Source organism: Myotis nattereri (genome assembly GCF_964212035.1).
Source record: "Myotis nattereri genome assembly, chromosome: 1".
Classification (NCBI taxonomy): Eukaryota; Metazoa; Chordata; class Mammalia; order Chiroptera; family Vespertilionidae; genus Myotis; species Myotis nattereri.
Window position 1 is genome coordinate 174,441,935 of NC_138075.1, and position 22,423 is coordinate 174,464,357.

General features: G+C 38.8%; 1 protein-coding gene across 18 annotated transcripts in view; it reads left to right on the forward strand.

Moving 5' to 3' along the window:
- Positions 1 to 22,423, forward strand: part of MAPK10 (mitogen-activated protein kinase 10) — a 284,798-nt gene that overhangs the window by 109,435 nt on the left and 152,940 nt on the right. For 11 of the 18 annotated variants that reach the window (XM_081110013.1, XM_081109999.1, XM_081110009.1 and 8 more), the window contains one exon: positions 20,683 to 20,754. The exons of 1 other annotated variant lie outside the window; for it this stretch is intronic. In XM_081110013.1, coding sequence (XP_080966139.1) covers positions 20,683 to 20,754 — 72 coding nt within the window. Of the gene's footprint in view, positions 1 to 20,682; positions 20,782 to 22,423 lie in introns of all 18 variants that reach the window. 6 more of the 18 variants (XM_081110006.1, XM_081110014.1, XM_081110008.1 and 3 more) reach the window with 1 other exon arrangement.

The window sequence follows — 22,423 nt, forward strand, 5'->3', positions numbered from 1 at the left end:
GTTCATCTTGATGGCCTTGTACACATATTACTGCCATATGGTCTTTTCATAATAGTTACTTTATGATTTATTTATAACCAAATTTCAACTCACTGAAAATATTTTAATAGTGAATAAATGGGTAGTAGATATGAAGAAATTAAACTTCCATGGGTTCTGTGCTGTGACCTTGCTCTCCCCATTGGGATTTAACTAGGATCTTTATGATTAAATTTACCAGAAGGTCAATGGGATAATGGGTATTCTTTAGTTGCCTTGTAAACTCATAGTGGGGATTAAAAATTTAAATGTATGGAGTATTTGCTTAAATTTCTTATTCTTCCTTTCTCTGAAAGAGAGCAGATTTAGAGGCATTGTGGAACTACAGTTGAATGTTGCTATGTTTTGAACTATGTATAGTTTTGTTCCTTAATAAAATAATTTTAGTTGAAATATGGACTTAAACTGTATTCTGTAGTTACTGTTGCTCATGAAGAACTCAAATGAAGAAAAAAGCTATACTGACTGAAACCATACCTTACCTGGGAGCCTGTCTTCATTCATTTAGCAAATATTTATTGAATGCTTATCACGTTCCTTGTACTGTGTAAGGTGCTGGGGATACAAACATGAATAAGAGGTATTCCTTTTCTCAAGAACTTCACGTACAGTGATTGACAGACATTTATAATTACAAGGCAAAGACAGGGATGGAAATGTGTGTATGGTATCTCGGGAGCATCCTGGAGTGGCAGTTTTCCCAATCTGGATTTGGTAGGAGTGGTCTGACAAGAATGCTAAGGTGAATTTATATATTCATTATATATTAAAATATAAAAATAAATGTAAAAGTAGAAGGATTTCAGGTATAGGAAATTGCTTGAGGAGAGAGAAAAGAGAAAGAATATGGTACTGTGGGACACTATAAGCAACTCAGTGTTTTTAAAACAAAATGTGAGTTAGGACAGAACGGTGGTCTGAATGGGAAAGAGATAAGGCTGGAGAGGCAGGCAGGGGTCAGAGCGTGTGGGACAAAGACACGTGATCTTACATGAGGTGGGCAGATCCCCCGTATCGTTTTATGGCTTATTTTTTATTTTTACTTTTTCCTATGTCACAATGCCATTCTTTGAGAATCTCTGAAGATTTTTAGTTTGGCCATACATAATCCCCATGGCTGGCCCCTTGTACTTAATTTTGCTGACAGATGAGGAAATATTTTTAAAGACCTGAGAATAATGCTATCTGTGCTCCTCCCCACCCCTCCAAGTAGTTTTTGTACTCGGCAAAGTAGATATTTACATTTCTCATCAACCCAGGAGAACAACTATGTGGGAAGCAGTATGAAAGGGTCCCTTCTCACTTCTGGTTCATTGGGGGATTTATGTTATCACAACTGACAAGACAAATTGTGACATTCACAATATGTGATTATTGGACATAAAATGTTTTTTTCAAAGAGGAAAAGTAATCCATCAAATCCATTGAAAACATGCTAGCAAGTGAAGCCAGGCAAATTGGATTTACAATGCCTTGGGAGTATACATTTCTCAAATGCAGGACCTATAACCATTTGAAATGGTATTGGTAAATGTTCAGGGACAGCCATATCAAACTTTTAAAGATTTCATTTTCACTGTGGAAATAGTCTTCAGTCATTCTTGTAATATAGAGCACAGAATTCCTCAGTATATCATCCTAACATGGAATAGAAAATTAAATTCCAGGCACATAGGTAATTTCTTATTTTCTGGAACGATCTTTGAAATTCTTGAGGAGAAATTAAAGTGATGGCTTCCTCCTGGATTCTTGCATTGTTGGGTAGCTCATTCAGAAATGGATTGAAATAATACACAGTTCACAGAGTTGAATTAATATTTTAGGGGTAAATATATTCAATGTTTGATGCTCTTTATTATGCTAGCTTGTATCCTATAGAGGAATTTCAAAATAACCTCAAAACTCTGGCATAATATACTGTAATCATGGCCACTAAACAGTGATATTTTAACCTGTCACTAATAGTATGCTATTTTTCCTCTATTTCTATATTTAATTACATTTATCTCTATTATACTTGGCATTATCTAATGATTCTAAAATGCACTATGACTTTGAAATATAACTGTCCACTGAAAGACTGATAAGTTTGGCTTTAAATTGAGGTAAAGCGTAGAATATTTAGACATCCCAGGTGATAGATCAGGAGCTTGCCTCAGACTTAGATTCCTTTTTTATAAAATCATGCCTGCCAGGCTCACCTTAATGCGAATCAGTGTGTGAGCACACGATGAAAGCAAGAAATCCCTATGTGATGAAAAATAGTTTTAACATTTTAAAAATGAAATTCCATATTTAACTTGTGTGATACAAGGACCACTTACATTACCCTGTATACTGCCATAATCAACAGTTTTTTATTGATCTTCTTTTAGAGAAATCTACTGGTAGGAGTCTTTGTCTCTAGTCTTCCTGTTTTGAAATGCATATGTCTGTCTGTCTTATCTACATCTCTGTATATAGCTATGTATCTATCAGGGTATATACCCATGGAAACATTTACAGAGAATATATAGGAGAAAAATCTAACAATGAAGCTTGTATCAGTGGGCAACAAGAACACAGTACCTTCTGGAAAAATTTCCTAATTCTTTTAAATCTGGATAGGTAAATGATAGATGTTAATATTTTATTAACTTAAAATAGGAATAAGTGATATATTCACTCTCCTATTACTTAACTGATAATGTATAAGGCCTGTGTCAGGTATATACCTTACTGCCAGGTTTGGAGGTTCACTAGGAGCATTCACAGGTCTTAGAATAGAGCCTACTCACAACGAGGATTTATTAAACTGCAAGAATGCAAAGTACAATCAGCACAAGGAGCAGACACATGGGGTGAAGTCTGCAGAAAACCATACCCAAGCTTCTGTCTTCCCTATTTACAAACATGAGACTGAAATCTCTACTGTGTCCTTAGTGTGTAGCAGAATTCCAGGTCTGTAGTAAATAATGTTTGTTACATGAACACTGTGGGAGAGTTTTATTCTTCATGCCCTCAGATCATCAGAATTAAAGGTAGGGATCTAACTTCTGCAGATGAAGTTTGGGGTATTACAGAATGGCAACTAAGCTATAGTTTTTAAAAAAAGTATTTAAAATAAAAACGGTGGCATGTTTATATCATCAATATAGAGGGGTGTTGTACTCACCCTGCAGAGGAAGGTTTGATCCCCTCCCAAAATTTGGTTTGGATATTGAGACTAATAATGCTGCACATGCATGAAGAGAGTTTGAAATGCTTATTTCTCACTAGAGGCCTAGTACACAAAATTCATGGAAGGGGGGGATTCCTGAGCCTGGCCTGCACCCTCTCCCAATCCGGGAACCCTCAGGGGATGTCTGACTGCCTCTCGCAACCTGGGACTGCTGGCTCCTAATCGCTCACCTGCCTGCCTGCCTGATTGCCTCTAACTGCTCCCCTGTTGGCCTGATCGCCCCTAAACACCTCTGCCTTGCCCCACTCCCAGGACCCAGGATTCCCTCCTCTGGCTGGTCGCAGGCTCCCAGGACCCAGGCTTCCCTCTCTCTGGCTGGCTGCAGGCACCCAAGACCTGGGCCGGCTTCTGCCTGGCTGGCCGCAGCCACAGGGAACTGTGGGTGGGTAGCTTCACCCAGGCCGCAGCTGTAGGTGCCTGTGACTGCAGGGCAGGCGGCTTGTCCCTTTCCTGGGCCAGGCTGCAGGTGCAGGTGCAGCCGCTGGCACCTGGTACTGCATGGAGGGCGGCTTGTCCCTCTCTCAGGCCACAGCCTGGCTGGTCCCCATTCCTCTCTCACAAGCTTATTTGTGCCTGGCTGGTCCCCATTCCTCTCTCCCCAGTGTTGAGTGTCTGAGCTGTTATGGCATGACAGTATGAGGGTGTGACAACCATTTGATGTGGGGTTTGAATTAACTCCTTGGCTGTCTCATAGGGGTTGGGGGGATGAAGGGGGTATAGATGTCTTTCTCTATAATCCTAAGGGTAAAGCTCTTTGTTGATGACAGAGGTATAGGCAGTAGCTGCAAAGGCATTTTATAATGTCCTGGTAAGCCATCTACTTTTAGGAGTGTGACTCAGCATGCCACATAGTAAACTGCTTTCCTCCACACAACAGACCACCCAGTGGGCCTACAGGTTGCACAGGATATCAGTCTTTCTCCTGACCACTCTATAGAAAGGGCCAATCCCTGGTAGATGTTGGAATCAAGACTATACAGACAGGTCTAGGACAAGATATATGATCCAGGGCCCCTTTAAGGAGGGCCTCAATCCATATTCCTGTCCCCAAATGCCAAATGATGAAACATCTGACATAGGTCATTTAAATCTGTAACGAAAGCTTAGGAGGACTCAGCAAATATAGCACAAAGTAGCACAGCTGAGAGCACAGTCTAGCCAGCAGGCAGCATAGCTCAAAGGGCGCGCTCTTCAGCAGGCAGCGGAGCCAGTTAGCAAGAGAAAGCAAGGGAAGAAAGATTCCCAGCAGTGTGGTAATTATCTAGACAGGCTTGCCACACCCAGTATTATGGTCACCCTGCAGAGGAGAGATGGATTCCCCCACCCAAAATTTGCTTCAGATGTCAGGACTGATGACACCATACATGCACTGAAAGGGTATGAAAAGGCTTATTACTTACGTATAATGAGGCTTCCTGGGGAGAGCAGACAAATCCCTAAGCAGGTCCCAAAATGAGTTGAGGGCTGTGAAAGGAGACTGGGCTGGGATTGTATTGTGTTTAGGGGGGAGCTTGGATGCGGGTTCGTGGGTGCCTGGGTCAATGATTGAATGTTTTGAATTTCCTGATGTCACTGAAAGAGAGAGCATCTGAGCTTTCTTATCAGCTTGCTCAGTTCTGGGGCGGAAGGGGGCAGGGGAAAGCTCTAAAGCTGTCAGCAATCAAATGTAAAAAATGGATTCTCAGACTCTGTATTATAAGAGGATGGGGAAAAAAACTGCATGTATTTTTCTGTGGGGCCTATGTTGGTGTTTGGGGTATGTCTGTTATCGAAAATGTTGGGTGTCTCATTTTTATGCAAACAATCTTTTGTGTTCAAAACCATGCTTTAGATAACCTTTCTTGCTCTCTTTTTTTAATCCTCAAATTTTATATTATCTGATACAAAGATTTATTATAACACTGATTTACTAAGCCTATTACTAGTATTGCAGCCTTCAATCATTATTCTATGATTACAGTTCAAAATCATGAATTCCATCTGAACTTTACTGTGTTCTCATACAGAATTCATCTAGGAAGTCAGTCAACCAGAATGGGCATGAGCAAATGAGCTTCTCATTTTGGACAGTCATTACAGTTTATGACTGATTTATGACCACATGTGTAAATGGTCCTTACAAAGTTCTAGTGTAAAACCCAACTAGTGGGACCATTTGTGAGAGTTCTCACAGGTATTCTCTTCTTCAATAGGTGCATGAGCTTGCGGTCAGCTCTGGCCTTGCAGTTTGAAGTTGTGGTTTGGCATCATTCTCCCAGAAGTTGTCTTCTGGCCTGGATCTTCTACTATACTACTTATTTTTTAAATTGTGTGGCACAAAGAGGAAGTAAATTCAAGGGAGGCAGGAATTCTTCTTTTTTTGGGATTTGGTTTATTGATATGTCCTCAATGCCTAGAACAATGCAATAATAGCTACTGAATAAATATTTGTAATTGAGTTCCTTGACGAGAAGCACTTCCTATCTCTTTTATAATGTAAAAATGTTAATTATAACTTTCATATTTATAAGGTTAATTGCAGTTTCAGAATCTTGGTGTCCCTCAGACAAAAAATACCGTGATGATTGTTTAAATTTATTAAGATAAGTAATTAGAAAGGCAATCCACTAGAAACTATAGAAGGGATCATCGATAAAGCGATTTGTTAAGCTTATAGAAGTATATATATTAATTATGTTTGTTTGGCACATTTGATTTTAGGTATATAAAAATCTCTTAAGAGCCCAACAACAGGATATATATTATAGTCAGTCTTCAGGAAAACTAGATATGTAAGATTCTTATTTTAGAATATCTTTTTTTACCCCCCAGGGAACTACATGATTTTGTTTTCTTATGGTTTCTCTTAGTTTCCATTTTCTTGTATCACTGGAAATACTGTGTAGTGAATAAAAATAAGGATTTGGGGCCTGGCTGGTGTGGCTCAGGGCATGTTCCCAGGATGCGGGCTTGATCCCTAGTAGGGGTCGTGCAGGAGGCTGAGGATCAATGATTCTCTCTCATCATTGATTTTCTGTCTCTCTTTCCCTCTCACTTCCTCTCTGAAATCAATAAAAATCTATCTATATATTTTTTTAAAAAAAGGATTTTGGTTTCAGACTACCGGGGGTTGAATCCTGGTTTTATATAAATATGTGACTTTGGGCAAGTTACGTACTTTATCTGTTTTATGGGTAAGTTTCCTTATCTATAAAACATGGCTTATAGGAGTATCCATCTCTTAGGGTTATTGTGAAGATTAAATGAGGTAATGCATGTATAGCATTTAGCATAGTTTCAGGCACAAAAGATTAGTGGTCAATAATTTCTAACATTTATTAAATTTTAATGAGGACTGAAATGTATTGTCATAGCAGCATATGGCTCATTGTGGCTTTCTTCATGCACTTCCATAATCTCATGTTAAAGCTCAACTTATTCCTTTATTTAACTTATACCATCTCTTAATTGTCCAATTCTAAAATTCTAAGGAAAAATATATGGCTAATCCAGATCACAACTTTGAGCCTGACCACAGAGATTGTAGCTGCCTATCCTAGAGGCTTGGTGCACAGATTCGTGCTCTGGTGGGGTCCCTCAGCCCAGGCCAGTTAGCTGTGATGGAGTAAGGTGTTGCTTAAAAGGTACAAAATACATGGCTTTTTAGTAGGAGCTGTGGACCTAATGACCAACATCTCTAGTTCAGTAGCACAAATGCAATTACACATATTTGCAAATTCTCCTGAATATGTACTAGTTACTTTTAATTAATTGCCTGGATCTACATTCAGATAACATGTAATATCAATTAGACCATTCTATTAAGTGGAAATTATCTATGATAAGTCAATGGTGTACAATCTATTTATATAACTGGTTTACTTAAAAATTGTGTTATTATGTGTTTTCCCCCACATTTTGGAATACTTAATCCATTTGAATTTTAAAGTATTTCAGAACAAATAGTATTTTTCCTAGTAGAGATTATTTTAAACTTAATTGGAAATATATTTTATTTTACAGAACTAAGTCATTGACATTGACAGATTTTAATAAGTAAATGAGCAACATAATAGAAATTAAAAATGGAACTACTATTTGGCCCAGAAATCCCACTTCTAGGAATATATCTGAAGAAGCCCAAAACACCAGTCAGAAAGAATATATGCACCTCTATGTTCATAGAGCATTATTTACCATAGCTAAGATCTGGGAACAGCCCAAGTGCCCATCGATAGAGAGTGGATTAGGAAGGTGGCACATTTATTTACTCAGTGGAACACTATGCAGCTGTGACTAAGAAGGGTCTCTTACCCTTTGTGACAGCGTGGAGGGACCTGGAGCATATTATGCTGAGTGAAATAAGCCAGGCAGAGAAAGACAAGTATCACCGGATCTCACTTATATGGGGAATCCAATGAATATAATAAAGGGATGAAGAAAATGGATCCAGAGGCATGGATGCATGGAAGAGACTGACATATCTCAGAGGAGAAGAGTGTGGGGAGATAGGAAGAGATTAACCAAAGAGTTTATATGCGTATACTTGTATGCATTGCCCATGGACATAGACAATTGTGTGGTGAAGGCCTGGGGTGGGGCAGGGACTGGGAGGAGAGGGGCAAAGGGGGAGAAATTGGGGGAATCTGTAATACTATCAACAATAATAGATATGAAAAAGAGCAAAATTGAAAAGAGATTAAATGTGGCTTAAAATAAAGAGACTGGGAATATGTTAGATAATGCTCTGGCAAGTCAGACTAATGTTCTTTGTTATCTGTTGGGTCTGTGATGGAATGCATTTTTAGGGCAGTTTTACTGTTTGCACTTTGCAGCTGAACATTTCCATAGCTTCTATATATATAAAAGCCTAAGCGGCCAGCCAACCGGCAGACTGATAAGTATCTATGATGCACACTGACCACCAGGGGGCAGATGCTCAATGCAGGAGCAGAAACCACAGGCATGGAAACATGGCAGACTGATGAATCTCAGAGGGAAGGGGGAGAGGGGAGGGTGGGAAGAGATTAACCAAAGATCTTATATGCATACTAGAGGCCTGGTGCACAGATTCGTGCACTGGTGGAGTCCCTCGGCCTGGCCTGTGGGGATCAGGCTGAAACCAGCTCTCCAACATCCCCCAAAGTGTCCCAGATTGCGAGAGGGTGCAGGCCAGGATTCGTGCACTGGGCTTCTAGTATTTGTAGATTATTTTAACAGCCCTTGGTAACAAGACTATTCATTTTATATTGAATTTAAAATTTTTTTTAGGGCAGGTAAAGAGTATCCTTTTTTATATTTTTACATTTTTATTCATCTGGATAACATAATAATAATTTTAATTTTTCAGTCCAGACATCTATATGTGAAAAAAAATAAACTAGAAATCTTAAATTCAGGTTGTTATGAAAATGACTGAATTTGTTGAGAATGCCTAACTAATTTCCCTAATGAGATCAACATACAGTTGAATAATAAAGGAGTAATGGATTCCAGTAGTAATCTCCAGGTTCTCCTTTAACTTTTGACTGTGGAAAGTCTCTGTATTGCTTCTAATTGGACCTTTTCTGGGTACCATCTGATTTTGTTTTGTACAATCTCTACTCTGCAAAGATCTCTCTGTTTTTGCTGTTATTAGATTAAACATAAAGAGATTTAGTAAAAGGGCATTAGGTAGTTGGTAGGTTTTCTGGTTGGCTTGAGGATCGGTCAAGAACCAAAGGTGATGAAGTCTAGGTGAGAGCCTACATTGGTGCTTCTGAACACCTGCTACTGCTGCCCACTCCTATTACCAAATGCTGCCAAGCAATAATCTCCAACTGACAGAGCAACAGCCACAGCAGGTTCTTATCTGTAACACTTAACTTACCTGAATGGATGTGGCTAGGGCAAGCCTTGAAGTATCTCTCACACAGTCATTCACAAGGACTGACTCGTGATGTTGAATTTGGAGTGCTATATTAAGCATTTAAAACCTTGGCAAGTTATTTTGGCTCAATTCCTCTATTAATCTTTTCTACCCTTTATTTTCAACTTGGCTCATGAAGATAGCTTCAGGTTAAGTTAATATCTATAAATTCTTTAAACTTATCAGAAATAAATGCAAATCCTTTGTGAGAAACTATAATAGCATCTTATTATCCACATGTAGCAAATTAAGGGCAATGGATGGTCATCCATGTTCTACATGATCAATTTTTACTAAATATTTAGTGCAGACTCTTGTTAAAATAGTCTGCAATTTAAGCAATATATTTGTTATTAATTAATTAATTATTTACTAGAGGCCCGGTGCATGAAAATTCATGCACTGGAGGGGGTGTCCCTCAGCCCAGCCTGATCCCTCTCACAGTCCAGGAGCCCTCAGGGGCAGGAGGCGAACCGATGAAGGTGATGCCCCATCACACCTCTGCTGCTGCCACTGCTGGCAGCGCAAGTCTCGACCAGCCCTAGTTACCTGAGCCTCAGGTGGCCCTTGACAGTCGGGCAGCCGCCACCCAAGGCTTGCCTGTGCCTTGGGCTGGCCCTGGGTGGCTGGGGGCTGAAGGGACTGGGTGCCGCCATCTTTGAGGGTGGGACAGCCAATTAGCATATTCCCTCCTTATTGGCTGTGGGTGCTGCCATCTTTGCAATGGTGTGAGGGTCAATTAGCATATCTCCTCTTTATTAGATAGGATTGTCTTAGAAAAATTCTATTGTCTCTCTAACAGATTTATACGCCTCTAGTAAAAAAGAAACAAGAATTGAGCATGATAATAATTAAGCACTTACTTTGTGCCAGGCACTGAACTACCCTTTGAATGAATTCCTAAGTCTGATCCTTAGCTTTTTCGCCCTCCAGCTGCAGGGAATGAGAATCTGTTTATAGGCTGGGATGGAGGTCCTCTGGCTTAGTCATTGCCTGATGATTAATCTCCCTCAACCTTTCAGTGTTTTTCTTTACTACACTTACATTCCTTAGCATTAGCTTTCCGATTCCATAGTAGTTTTTAAAAATTAAATAAAAAATTTGTTTTAGAATAGTTTTAAATTTACAGAAAAGTTGTGGAGCTAATACAGAGAGTTCCTGTGCTATACTGCTGACTCAGTTTACCCTATTGTTAGCATTCTACATCACCATAATACCTTTGTTATGTTTAGACATCATGTCTCCATAGCCCTTTATGGTCTGTGACTAGTTTCTTAGACTTTTCTTATCTTCTGTGCTTGATATTTTTGAGGCATACTGGTCAATCACTGTTTTTGCAGAATGTCCTTCAATTAGGGTTTGTCTGGTGCTTCTCTCATGGTTAGATATAGGTCATAGGTGTGTGGGTAAAGACCACAAAGTTGAAGTGCCATCCTCATCACATCATACAAAGGGTGCATGCAATCAACATGATCTATCACTGAGAATTTAACCTAGATCAGCTTTTTGAGGCAGTGTGGGCCAGGTTTCTCCATTGTAATGCTACTTTTCCCTTCCCTCTTCATTTTTACTCTTTAGAATAAGTCACCAAAGGAGCTCACTCTGGGAGTAGGAGGGGTAAGGTGGTGGGGTTGAAGTTGTTTCACCTCCTAGAGGGGGGAATATCAACATAAATTATTTGGAAGCTTTCTATAAGGAGTTGTCTCTTCTCCCCCATTTTTTATTTATTAATAATTTATATCACTGTGGACTCATGAATATTGATTTTACATTTGGGGTTATAATCTTATTTTGTTACTTATTTTGTTGCTTAAATTATTCCACATTTGGCCATTGGGAACTCTTTTAGGCCTGGTCCTTGTATCCCTTTGGCATGCCCTTATTTATAGTACTTTCAATTATGATATCCCTTCATTCTCTCAAAGGTCTGAGATATTGCATATGTTAGTGCATTCCATCTCAGGTCACCACCTATCAAAGCTATAACAATTGTTTCACGGCTGCATGCTAGGCCTTATGACTAGTGATGGGATTGTCCTTGCCAGACAGATGATCCAGATCCAAATCTGTCTTAAAGTGTGCTTCCCAGAACTATTTCTGGTACCAACTTTTCTAGGTTGGATTCCTTGGGAAACATATTCTTATCCAGAGAGTGATTTGTTGGGGAATGCTTTTAGGAAAACACCTCCCAGGAGGTGGGGAGCACAGCATGGGCACAAGATGAAGCCAAACTGTAATGCTGTTGCAAAAGGGGTTGTAGCTGATGCCAAGAGCAGCTGCGAAGTTGGAATGACCTTCCAGAGATGTCTAGAGTTATGACAAAGGGTATGTATGTGTTGGGGGTTGGGATGGAGACTTTGTACCCTGCATTCATTGGGAAAGGGGTATAACTTTGGGTAGGGAAGTTCCCTTTAGTAGTGGATCATTCTTTTTTTAAAAAAATATATTTTTATTGATTTCAGAGAGGAAAGGAGAGAGAGAGAGAGAGAAACGTCAATGAAGAGAGTCATTGATCAGCTGCCTCCTGCATGCCCCACACTGGGGAATGAGCCCACAACCCAGACATGTACCCTGATTGGGAATTGAACCATGACCTCCTGGTTCATAGGTCCGCACTCAACCACGCTGGCAGGACAGCAGTGGGTCATTCTTAAGAAGAGGCCCACCTGTGTGCTGTAGCAGCCAAAATTCCCAGCAGCTGGAGAAATGAAGCTCAGTCCTAAAGGGAGAATCTGGGCTTTGCAATACAGCGCTCACCATCAATAAGAAATGTGCCTGTTTTATGATCTATAAATATACTTGGTTACTGCAATTTCTCTACTGCCTTGTTTGTTGCATAAGATAAATTAGCAGAGTAGCCATCCCCTGTGGCTTTTTCCTCCTACATTTCGAACTATTCCTGTCAAGCCACTGACCTATAAAAACTGGTGGTGATGTGCTGGATGGAGTTTTCTGGAAGCAATTTCTCAGGACTTACACTCCTACACTTGTCCTATTTAGGTAGATCCCAACCTGATACCACATCTCGATTTTGCTTCTCTAGCTTGAAACTGGTCTTTCTACATTTCTAGACTTTTCCTTGGAGTTTGAACCGTGACTTTCTCAGCCTATTGGCACTTTCTAATTCCCTTCTACTCCCTGGACTCTGTTCCAGAGGGGCTAGGTGGAGTGGTTTTCAAGTCAGGGAAAGGGAAAACTTCCCTAACCATTTTATTGGGGAGGAAGTGGTACAAAAAAGAGAAGGTGAAGGAATTACTTGGAGGTGGGCGGGGAGGTTGGGGGGAGGGGGACGGAGGATGGGGACAATGGGAATAGAAAGAGACCTTGCTTGGGGCAGTGGGTGCACCATGCAGTGTGCAGATGATGTTTTATTGAGTTGTACACTTGAAACCTGTATGGTTTTGCAAACCAATGTCATCCCAATAATTTCAGTTAATAAAAATTAATAAAAATACTGATCCTCAGGGATACTCAAATGGTTCCTTCAAAAGTCCCTTATGTTGTGAGACAGTTAAGACAGCTGAACCTCCTGAATATACTTAAAGGATATAGAGAGCCTAGAGAGTGGGACAGAAAGAGAAAATAAACAGGAAGGGAGACATTTACTCTGATCCAAATGCTAAAACGCTAGCTAGAAAAACTGTAACAAATATGCTAGGCTGGATATGTCTTTAGAAGAAACTTAAAATATTTTTGTGCTTTTTTGTTAAGGAACACTTGTAAAAGCTTGAACTTGCTTTTCTAAAAAGTGGAGTTCAATATGTATATTTCCTCTAAGTGCCAACCAGTTAATCATATGATAGACATGTGTAGAGGAAGAAAAGAACATGTTACTCTCCTACTTTTCATATGTTAATGCTAAATGGAACTGAAGGAAGACTCATGACATCATTGTTCCTTCTTTCCAGCCTGCACCGAGTCTCTTCCTTAAAATGTTATTCCATATCTCTCAGTCTTAGATATTTTTGTATTTCCCATCTCTATTATTCTGATAAATTCCTGTGAATTTCCTTCCAATTCATTAGCACAACTGTTTGTACTTAACCTATTTAACATATTAGATATTTAATTTAAAAGCTTCTTTTTTCACAGCATCTGTTTAGTTTATGTTCAAATCTATCTATTTTTCTTATCATAGCAATAGCTTATTTTTATGGCATTTATTTTGTATTCTGACTAATGATTTTATTCATTCCAACTTGTGGTCTTTCCAACTGATTTTATCATGTGAGTTCTTGTGGTGGTAATAGCTCCATTATAGTATCTGATGGTTCTCACTTGTGCTGTGTGCTTTCTTTCCTTGTGATATTTCTGGAAATTTGTGATTCATCTTTCAGTTTCTTCTTTCATTTCTAGTGCCTGATAACTTTCTTTGATGTGCTAGTAAATGTTTCATCACCAGTTCTCTGGAAAAAAGTGCTCTGATTTGTAGCACTAGCCAATTTTCATGGTGTAAGTATTCCCGCCATAGCCAATTTTAAACAACTGAAGTGGTGCCATTAAGCATGGAGTTGGGAAGAAATGTGCACAGTCAGCTTCTGAGAGTAGAAGCCAATGTCAGAACACCACTGGCAATTTTCCTTTTTTAAATGCAAATTCAGTGGCCCATTAACTTTCTTGTTGTTGTTGTTGTTACAGTTTGCTCAGCTAATCTAGAGTTTTGTGATGCAAAAGAGTTTCCCTGTTAACTGACTCTGCTAGGTTCCCAGGACCAGAATCAGTGCTGTGTGTTCAAAATTAGGAGAGCTTAAAAATGTTTGCGAGTGTTATAATTCTTAAATTGGTGAATTTCACCATGTCTACATCCTTTATTTTATCTTCTTTCTTAATAATCCACCCCATTTCTTATGCATATGCCTCATTCCCATATTTTGTTTATTTATTTGTTTGTTTGTTTGTTTGTTTATTTATTTACCAGAGGCCCAATGCACGAAATTCATGAAAGAGTAGGCCTTCCTTCTCCCGGCTGCTGGCACTGGCTTCCCTCCGGCACTTGGGAACCCACCTGGGAAGCCCGGATCTCCGGCTTTCCTCACAGCCCTGGCTTCATCTGGAAGGTCGTCCATTCTAATTAGCATATTATGCTTTTATTATTATAGATTTATTTTAGAGAGAGGAAGGGGGGGGTGAGAGAGAACGAGCAATGTGTGAGAGAAACATTGATTGGTTGCTCCCACATGCACCCTGACTGGGGATCTGACCTGCAACCTGGGTAGTGCCCTGACCTGGAATCAAAACTGCTATCTTCTGGTGCATGGGATGATGCTCCTACCAACTGAGGCACATTGGCCAGTGCTGCTTCATTCCCATCCTTTACACTCTAGTCTCTAACTATTGCTTAACTCCTGCTAAATAAGTTATCAAAGAATTTCTGTGGAAGCAATTGTCTTGTCACATGAACAATATTTTAAGAGATATATAACTTTTAGATGAAGACAAGTACAGATTCCTTGGAAGGAGACACTGTTTATTAAAATTATTTATTGGAAAGTATTTTTTATATTTATGCACTTATATCTAGAAACATAGTAAATTGTTTTGCTTTCATACTGAAGCTAATGATGTATTTCTAGATGTTTATGGGTAGAATGCTCTAAATCAGAAGTTGGCAACATTTTCCTATAAAGGAACAGATAGTAAATATTTTATGCTTTGCAGGCCATCCAGTCCCTGAAAAAATTACTCAACTATGCCATTATATTGTGAAAGCAGCCGTAGGTGATATGTAAACTAATGAATGATTGTGTTCCAATAAGACTCTATTTGCAAAAATAGGTGGTGCGTTGAATTTGGTCCATGGGCCACAGTTTGCTGACCCCTGTTCTAAATGATAATCCATGGACCTAAGGACTTAATAATATTAATAATATCTTAAAGTAACCATTTACACAGTACTTAATAGGAAATTAAATTTAATTCTATTTTCTATATCAGTGCCTGAAAACATAATTACTAATTTCAAGGCTTTTTTTTTTTTTCACATAGTTTGGAGATTCCTTTTGGGCATAGAAGATACAGAGTATTTTTTGTAATTAACAATGACTACTGTATACACAGTGCAGACTGTTAAGAGAGTCACTTGAAATAAATACAAAAATAATTTATATATAATGAGTTTGTTAAATACCAATTCAGCTTAGAAGCTGCTGGAACTTATTTTTTTTTTTTGTAATCAGTAGTTCATTTGGTTTTCCCTTGTATATATTGCATTTCAGTGACAAACCGTGGGAGCCTGGAGTTGCCCAGAACAATTTGATTTTTTGCATCTGTGAAGGTTCTCAACCCTCCTGTGGTTTAGTTGGCACATCTTGCATACAAAAAAAAAAAAAAAAAATCTAAGTATTGATCTAAGCTATTAAAGCACACCATAGTTGCATTCTTTTATAGCAGCTGCTCTGCACCAGTTCAACATAATAAATTCTTAAGTGTATTTCATTCATACAACTTGGCCTACTGCTTTGCTCAGAGTAACCATTAACTCATACAGGCATGTAATGAGGAAAATCTCAGAATAGTACACAGCAAGGAATGCACATATGGGGCTTCTCCCAGGAGAACAACCAGTAATTGAAAGCACTAAACTCCCAATTATCATCCCTTCCCATTTGCAAACTCCTCACGGGTCCTATATCGCACCCAGATATTGTCACTAATTTCACTTTAGACTAATATTGAGATAATGCCCTGCCGTGTATGTTGTTTCTATGCATTGGTGCCAAATGCTCTCTGCCACGCGATCAAGAAATATAATTACCAAACTAGATTTCTGTAATTCACTGAGATTATCATACTGAACATTCTCTTTCTTTTTGTCCCTTTGTGGAAGGTTCTGCAGTGACTGAGTGACTTAGTCATGGTGTTATATTTGAAGTCTTTATAATGCAAACCAGGGAAGGTCAGGATGCTTGTTTTTCATAGCGAGATTATTCATTCATTAAAAATTAAACTGCATTGCTCACTTCAGGGGGTGGGCTGGATGTTATTTCCCACATGTCCAGGTCAGCAGCGGAGAACAAAGATAGTCCTGCTGGGCAGCACATCTTCCACTGCTGTAACTCCTCATTCTTCATTGGTTACCATCAAAGTTATTGAAAATTGACAGGTCTCAATATGAGGAGATAATGAAGACACTTAGATTTGGGCTATAGAAGGCAGGGTTTAAATTGGATTCTCCTTTTATTTAATAAACATTTGCTTGACAGTAACTATATACTAAGAATAATGCTGGGCCTTGAGGTTTTAAACATGAATAAAACATAATCACTTTCCCCGAGAAGGTAATACTGTAGTATGGAACAGACATATGAATGAAAAGTCAGGCTTTTGTAAGGTATTCATACTAAAAGTATAAACAAAGTGCTGTGAGAAGCCTGAGGACAAAGTATCCCCATTTAATGCATGCGACAAGATCATGAAACGACAATGGAACAACATATTTTAAATGCTGGAAATGAGCATTAGGAAAATGGAAATAAAATTATAAAACCATTTGTAGACACATAAATGTTTAAAAAAAACTTAAAAGTTTAAAAGTAAGGTATGAAAGGACTATAACTGAAAACATGTGAATAAATATAAAATAATGTCAATGTGTTATGGCATTTATAAAATATGTATAAGTAAAATATATGACAACAATATCAAAGGACTAGAGGGAAACTGAAGTATACTATTGTAAATTTTTAAAATTATATGTGAAGTGGAATAATATTATTTAATGCTAGATTAATAAAAATTAAAAATGCAGGTGATATACTCTAGAGAACAGTGGTCAGCAAACTGCGGCTCACGAGCCACATGTGGCTCTTTGGCCCCTTGAGTGTGGCTCTTCCACAAAATACCGACTTCTGCTCATGGGCCACGAAGTTTCAATTGCACTATACGTGCGCCTGCACATGGTATTTTGTGGAAGAGCTACACTCAAGGGGCCAAAGAGCCACATGTGGCTCGCAAGCCGCAGTTTGCCGACCACTGCTCTAGAATAACCAGTAGGAAGAAGAAAAAAGAGAAGTATAACTAAGGTGCTATTATATAAAATAAAATAGAAAACGAAAAGCTACACAGTTCTTTAAAAAAAGGCTGGGTAGGAGAATAAATGAATTAAAAAAAAGAATATAAGTGTAAAATACAGGACAAATAGTACAGTGGTAGATTTAAACTCAATAACATTCATGATTACCTTAAATGTAAACACATAAATACATCTGAGGTCATCAGCAAACATAATCATCATCTCATTATTTCTATTCAACATTGTACTGCAATTAGGCAAGAAAAAGCAGATTGAAAAAGCAATTAGGAAAGAAAAGTAAAAACTGTCTTCTCTTGCAGACAGTTTCTGTGTCCACCAAGAATTTACTAGAACACATGAATTTATTGTAAAATATAAGGTCATTTACAAAAATCATTTTTTTTAGAAATGAGAATTTGGGAAATGAAAATTAAAATTATGCCATTTGTAATAGCATAAAAAATATAAATACTAAAGACAATTTCTCAGGCCCCAATTCTCACAGGGTCGCTCAAAGAAGGTCAAGTGACAACTGCACATGTAGTTATAGTAGAGGAACTCCAACCTAAGGGAATTCAATCTTTTATAATGGACTAGAGGCCTGGTGCACAAAATTTGTGTACGGGCGGGGGGAAGGGTTCCCCTCAGCCTAGCCTGCACCCTCTCCAATCCAGGACCCCTCGGATCCCCGGCAGTCAGACATCCTTCTCACAATCCTGGACCTTGGCTCCTAATTGCTCACCTGCCTGCCTGCCTGGTCGCCCCTAACTGCCCCCCACCCCCCTGCCAGCCTGACGTCCCTCACTGCCTCTGCATGCCGGCCTGATCACCCCTAACTGACCCCCCTGCCAGCCTGGTCATCCCTAACTGACCCCCACTGCTGGCCAGGTCACCCCCAACTGCTCCCTTCATACCGGCCTGGTCGCTCCTAACATCTCCCCCCACCCCCTCACCAGCCTGGTCACCCTGTACTGCCCCCCTGCCAGCCTAGTTGCCCCACACAGCCTGCTGTTCAGTCATTTGGTTGTCCCTCACTAACCCCCCTGCCGGCCTGGTCATAGGCAGCCATCTTATGAGGGCGTGAGGGTTAATTAAAATATTACCTCGCCGAAACCGGTTTGGCTCGGTGGATAGAGCGTCGGCCTGCGGACTGAAAGGTCCCAGGTTCGATTCCGGTCAAGGGCATGTACCTGGGTTGCGGGCACATCCCCAGTAGGAGATGTGCAGGAGGCAGCTGATCGATGTTTCTCTCCCATCGATGTTTCTAACTCTCTATCTCTCTCCCTTCCTCTCTGTAAAAAATCAATAAAATATATTAAAAAAATAAAAATAAATAAAATATTACCTCTTTATTATATAGGATAGTAAACATGCCTTACTTTTTGTCTCAGAGGGACATCCTATCTACGTTATACTGGGAAGTAATCAAAGTTGGCCTCTGCTCCAGAGGGAGACGCTATCTTTCTCTTCCAAGGCTGTTTGCTGTATAACCACCCTTAAGAAGATAGTCTGGAATAAAGGCATCCAACACTTTTGTTTGCAACACATGCAGAAATGTGAGAGGCCCACAGAGAGTTGTCTCCCAACAGGGATGTGCTTTCTCCCTTCCCCTACCTCATATTGATGACCAATTGTCTCAGCAGGACTCAATGCACACTTTCTTTATTCTGAGATATCTTTAATATAATTAGATTTAAGTGACTATATTAACAAAATATAATATGGTCAGGTTTCCATATAGCAGTGGTTCTCAACCTTCTGGCCCTTTAAATACAGTTCCTCATGTTGTGACCCAACCATACAATTATTTTCGTTGCTACTTCATAACTGTAATGTTGCTATGTTATGAATCATAATGTAAATATCTGATATGCAGGATGGTCTTAGGCGACCCCTGTGAAAGGGTCATTTGACTGCCAAAGGGGTCGCGATCCACAGGTTGAGAACCGCTGCCATATATGTATGTGTGTTTTGGGGCTCTCGATTCTATTGTTTGTCTCTGTATCAACCCTACATAACCGTAATTACTAGAGCTTTAAAAAACAAATCTCAATCTGTGGTAGAGCAATTCCCTGCTTCCCCCCCACCTCCCCACAGACAAATGCCCACCTTGTTTTTCTTCAGGAATGTCTTACAGTTTCTTGTCCTTTCATTCTTCTTTAAATTTAAAAATCTGCACAAGTTCCAATGTAAAACGTTTTTTTCTTGAAATTCAGACCTTCCTTCCAGGATTGTTTAGCTTGCTTCAGACATGTGTTTAGAACTTCCTCTGGGAAATGTTTTGCAGGGGTCGCCAGTGGGATTTCCCACCATAGGTGGATTCGAAGCTTTGTTTCCTGTACTCTGCATTGCTGCCCTTTAAGAACTCAGGGTCTAGTCTCCAGACATCAGCAGATGGCCTGGGCCCAGCGGCAGCTTCAACTCATTGACTTCTCTGCATGGATCCTTTCACATTGTTTTCAGCGCCTCAGAACTTTTCTTGCCTTTTTTGGGCAGTTCAGCTATGCACTTTAGAAGATATTTTGTATATTCCATCTACCTTTTTTAGGAGTTTTGCCTTGAGAGTGGTTTTCAGGATATCTACTCGTTCATATTGCCAGAAACAAGTCTTTTGTCAATGTGGTCTTAAAATTCTTTCATCTCACAGAATTGTGTCATACACACAATAAACATTCAACAAAGTGTGTTTAATTGAACTGATAAGATTTCATCTGGGTTTCTGTGATGCTGCCTCATCATTTCCAAGTAACTTAGCATTTATACCATTAGATAAATTTTGTCTTCTTAAAACTTTACAGAATTATAAAATATTTTAAACATACAGAAAATAATATAATTGAAATATTTGTACTCGCCATCGAGATTAAACCATGTTAATATAGTGCCCTATTTTCTTTAGTCTATGGTTATATGGTTATTTAACAAAGTGATATATATTATCATTTTGTATATTTTTAAAGTTTACATTAATAATATAGTGGTTTTCATACCCTTTTGAAACTTGCTTTTTCCCCCACTCAGCATCATGTTTGAAAATTTTATCTATGTTGATTCCTTAAACTCTGATTTAATTATTCCAATTCCTGAATATAATTTTATTACAAATTACATTTTATTTAATAGTCCCTGTTTTCTAGAATAAACATCCATATATATATATATATATATATATATATATATCCTCTTGAAACTAATGTTTGAGAAATTTTTAAAATTAGATGCCTAGAACTGAAATTGTTATATGATAGGATATACTTTAATTTATTATGTGTACTCAATTTCTTATATCTATTCTTTATGATTGTGATGATGTTGATCATTGTAGAAGATAGGACATTTTTATCTTCTTTTTTACTTAATATTTATAATTTTTGAAAAGTACTTATTAATGGTCTGAATAAGGATCATGCTGAAATATGTTGTGCATGACACCTTGTGTATAATTCAAATTATATTAAAATTTGTATAATCAAATAATGAATAATTAGGTGATTTGAAAAGTCACACCCTTCTTTTTCTCTATAGGTATTTATGAGCCTCCATTTATTGTACTACTGCAGTGAACCAACCTTGGATGTGAAAATTGCCTTTTGTCAGGTGTGTGTTTCTTAGAGGTAAAACAAGGTACAGTATATTCCCTTGTATTTCCATTTTGCCATTCCATCTTGCACATATTCCACATCAAATATAGTATTTAAGTAATATTAAAAGTAGTTTAGGAAGTAGAAGAGGATACTTAAATGTTTTTTCTTTCCTAGTTCATTTAAGTTAGAATAGGAATGAAGAGATTTCCTTTTAATGATTATAAATATAGCATTTAATCACTTATAAAGTGGCTTCTTATTAGGTTTCACTTATACTTAACATTTTTAAAATTTCTTTTCAATTTCTTGAAATGAGGCTGAAGTCTCTGTTACTATTTCTCATCCTAAGGACTGATGGGCCCTGAGTAGCTCCAATACTCCTATGTAATAACGTGCAGTTTGCTGATATCCAGTTTAACCAGTAGTTAGTAATAACATCTAAGCAATAATAATGACAAATAAATAATGAATTTAATAAGTAGACTTAATCTATAGTGAATAGTAAGAAGGTGACAACAATGATTGGTCATGTGAATGGAGCAGGTTGGAATTTCTTCTTGTATTTATATCAACTCTAATTTTAAGAGAGAGGCTCCTTAAGGCACCTATGCTTGTTACAGATGTGCTTATGGGAGTCCTAACCTAAGCCTGTTATCAGTGTATAATTAATAGTGCTCCCTTTTCTCTCAGGAATCGTTCTTTGGAAAATACTGTAAATTTTATGATAATTCCATTTACATCCCAAGCAGAGTGCTTCACGTCAGTTTGTCTGTAATCATTTTTTTATTGTATCTTCTAATTTAACTGTGTGGTAAATAGAAAAGATGTGCATCCATTGAAACAAGGTTTAAAAAAATTCCTCTGCAGCTCCTATTATTTTAATACAATCTTTTCTGATTCTATTAATATGAGCTTCTTAGAGAAAATATACAGAAGTATAAAGGGAAAGAAAACATTGGTATATTTATCCTCCCTGAACATAGTTAAAGCTGCTGTGGAAAAGTGAAATGTGTCACCTGCTGTGAATAGGATTTGCTGATTAGTCTCATCTCCCAAAACTGCAAACGTGGTGACTGAAGCCTCAAGGCCTTGGTAACTTCTCTTACAGGAACTCTGGAGCTGGAGAGCCTTGACTAGAAATTGTATCTACCACTTCTTGGCCATTTACTTGTAACTTTGGGCAAGTTAGTTAGCCTCTCTGTGCTTCAGTTTTCTTATTGTGAAAAGGGGAAAATAATACTGCCTATCTTCTATTGTTACGGGAATTAAATCAGTTAATACTCACAAAGCACTGAGAACAGTGTTGGAATATGTGTTTGTCAAAAAGACAAGTCCATCCTATATAATAAAAGGCTAATGTGAAAATCGACCAAAGGGCAGAATGACTGGTCGCTATGACATGCACTGACCACCAGGGACCAGATGTTCCATGCAGGAGCTGGGCTTTGGTGGTCAATGTGCTCCCACAGGGGGAGCGCCACTTAGCCAGAAGCCGGGCTCATGGCTGGTGAGTGCAGTGGCGGTGGTCGGAGCCTCTCCCACCTCCACAGCAGCCGGACAGTCCCTGAGGGCTTCCAGACTGTGAGAGGGAGCAGGCCAGGCTGAGGGACACGCCCCCCCCCCCCCCCCAAGTGCACTGGGCTTCTAGTTTTAAATAAATGTACATTCACTCTTCTGGTGCT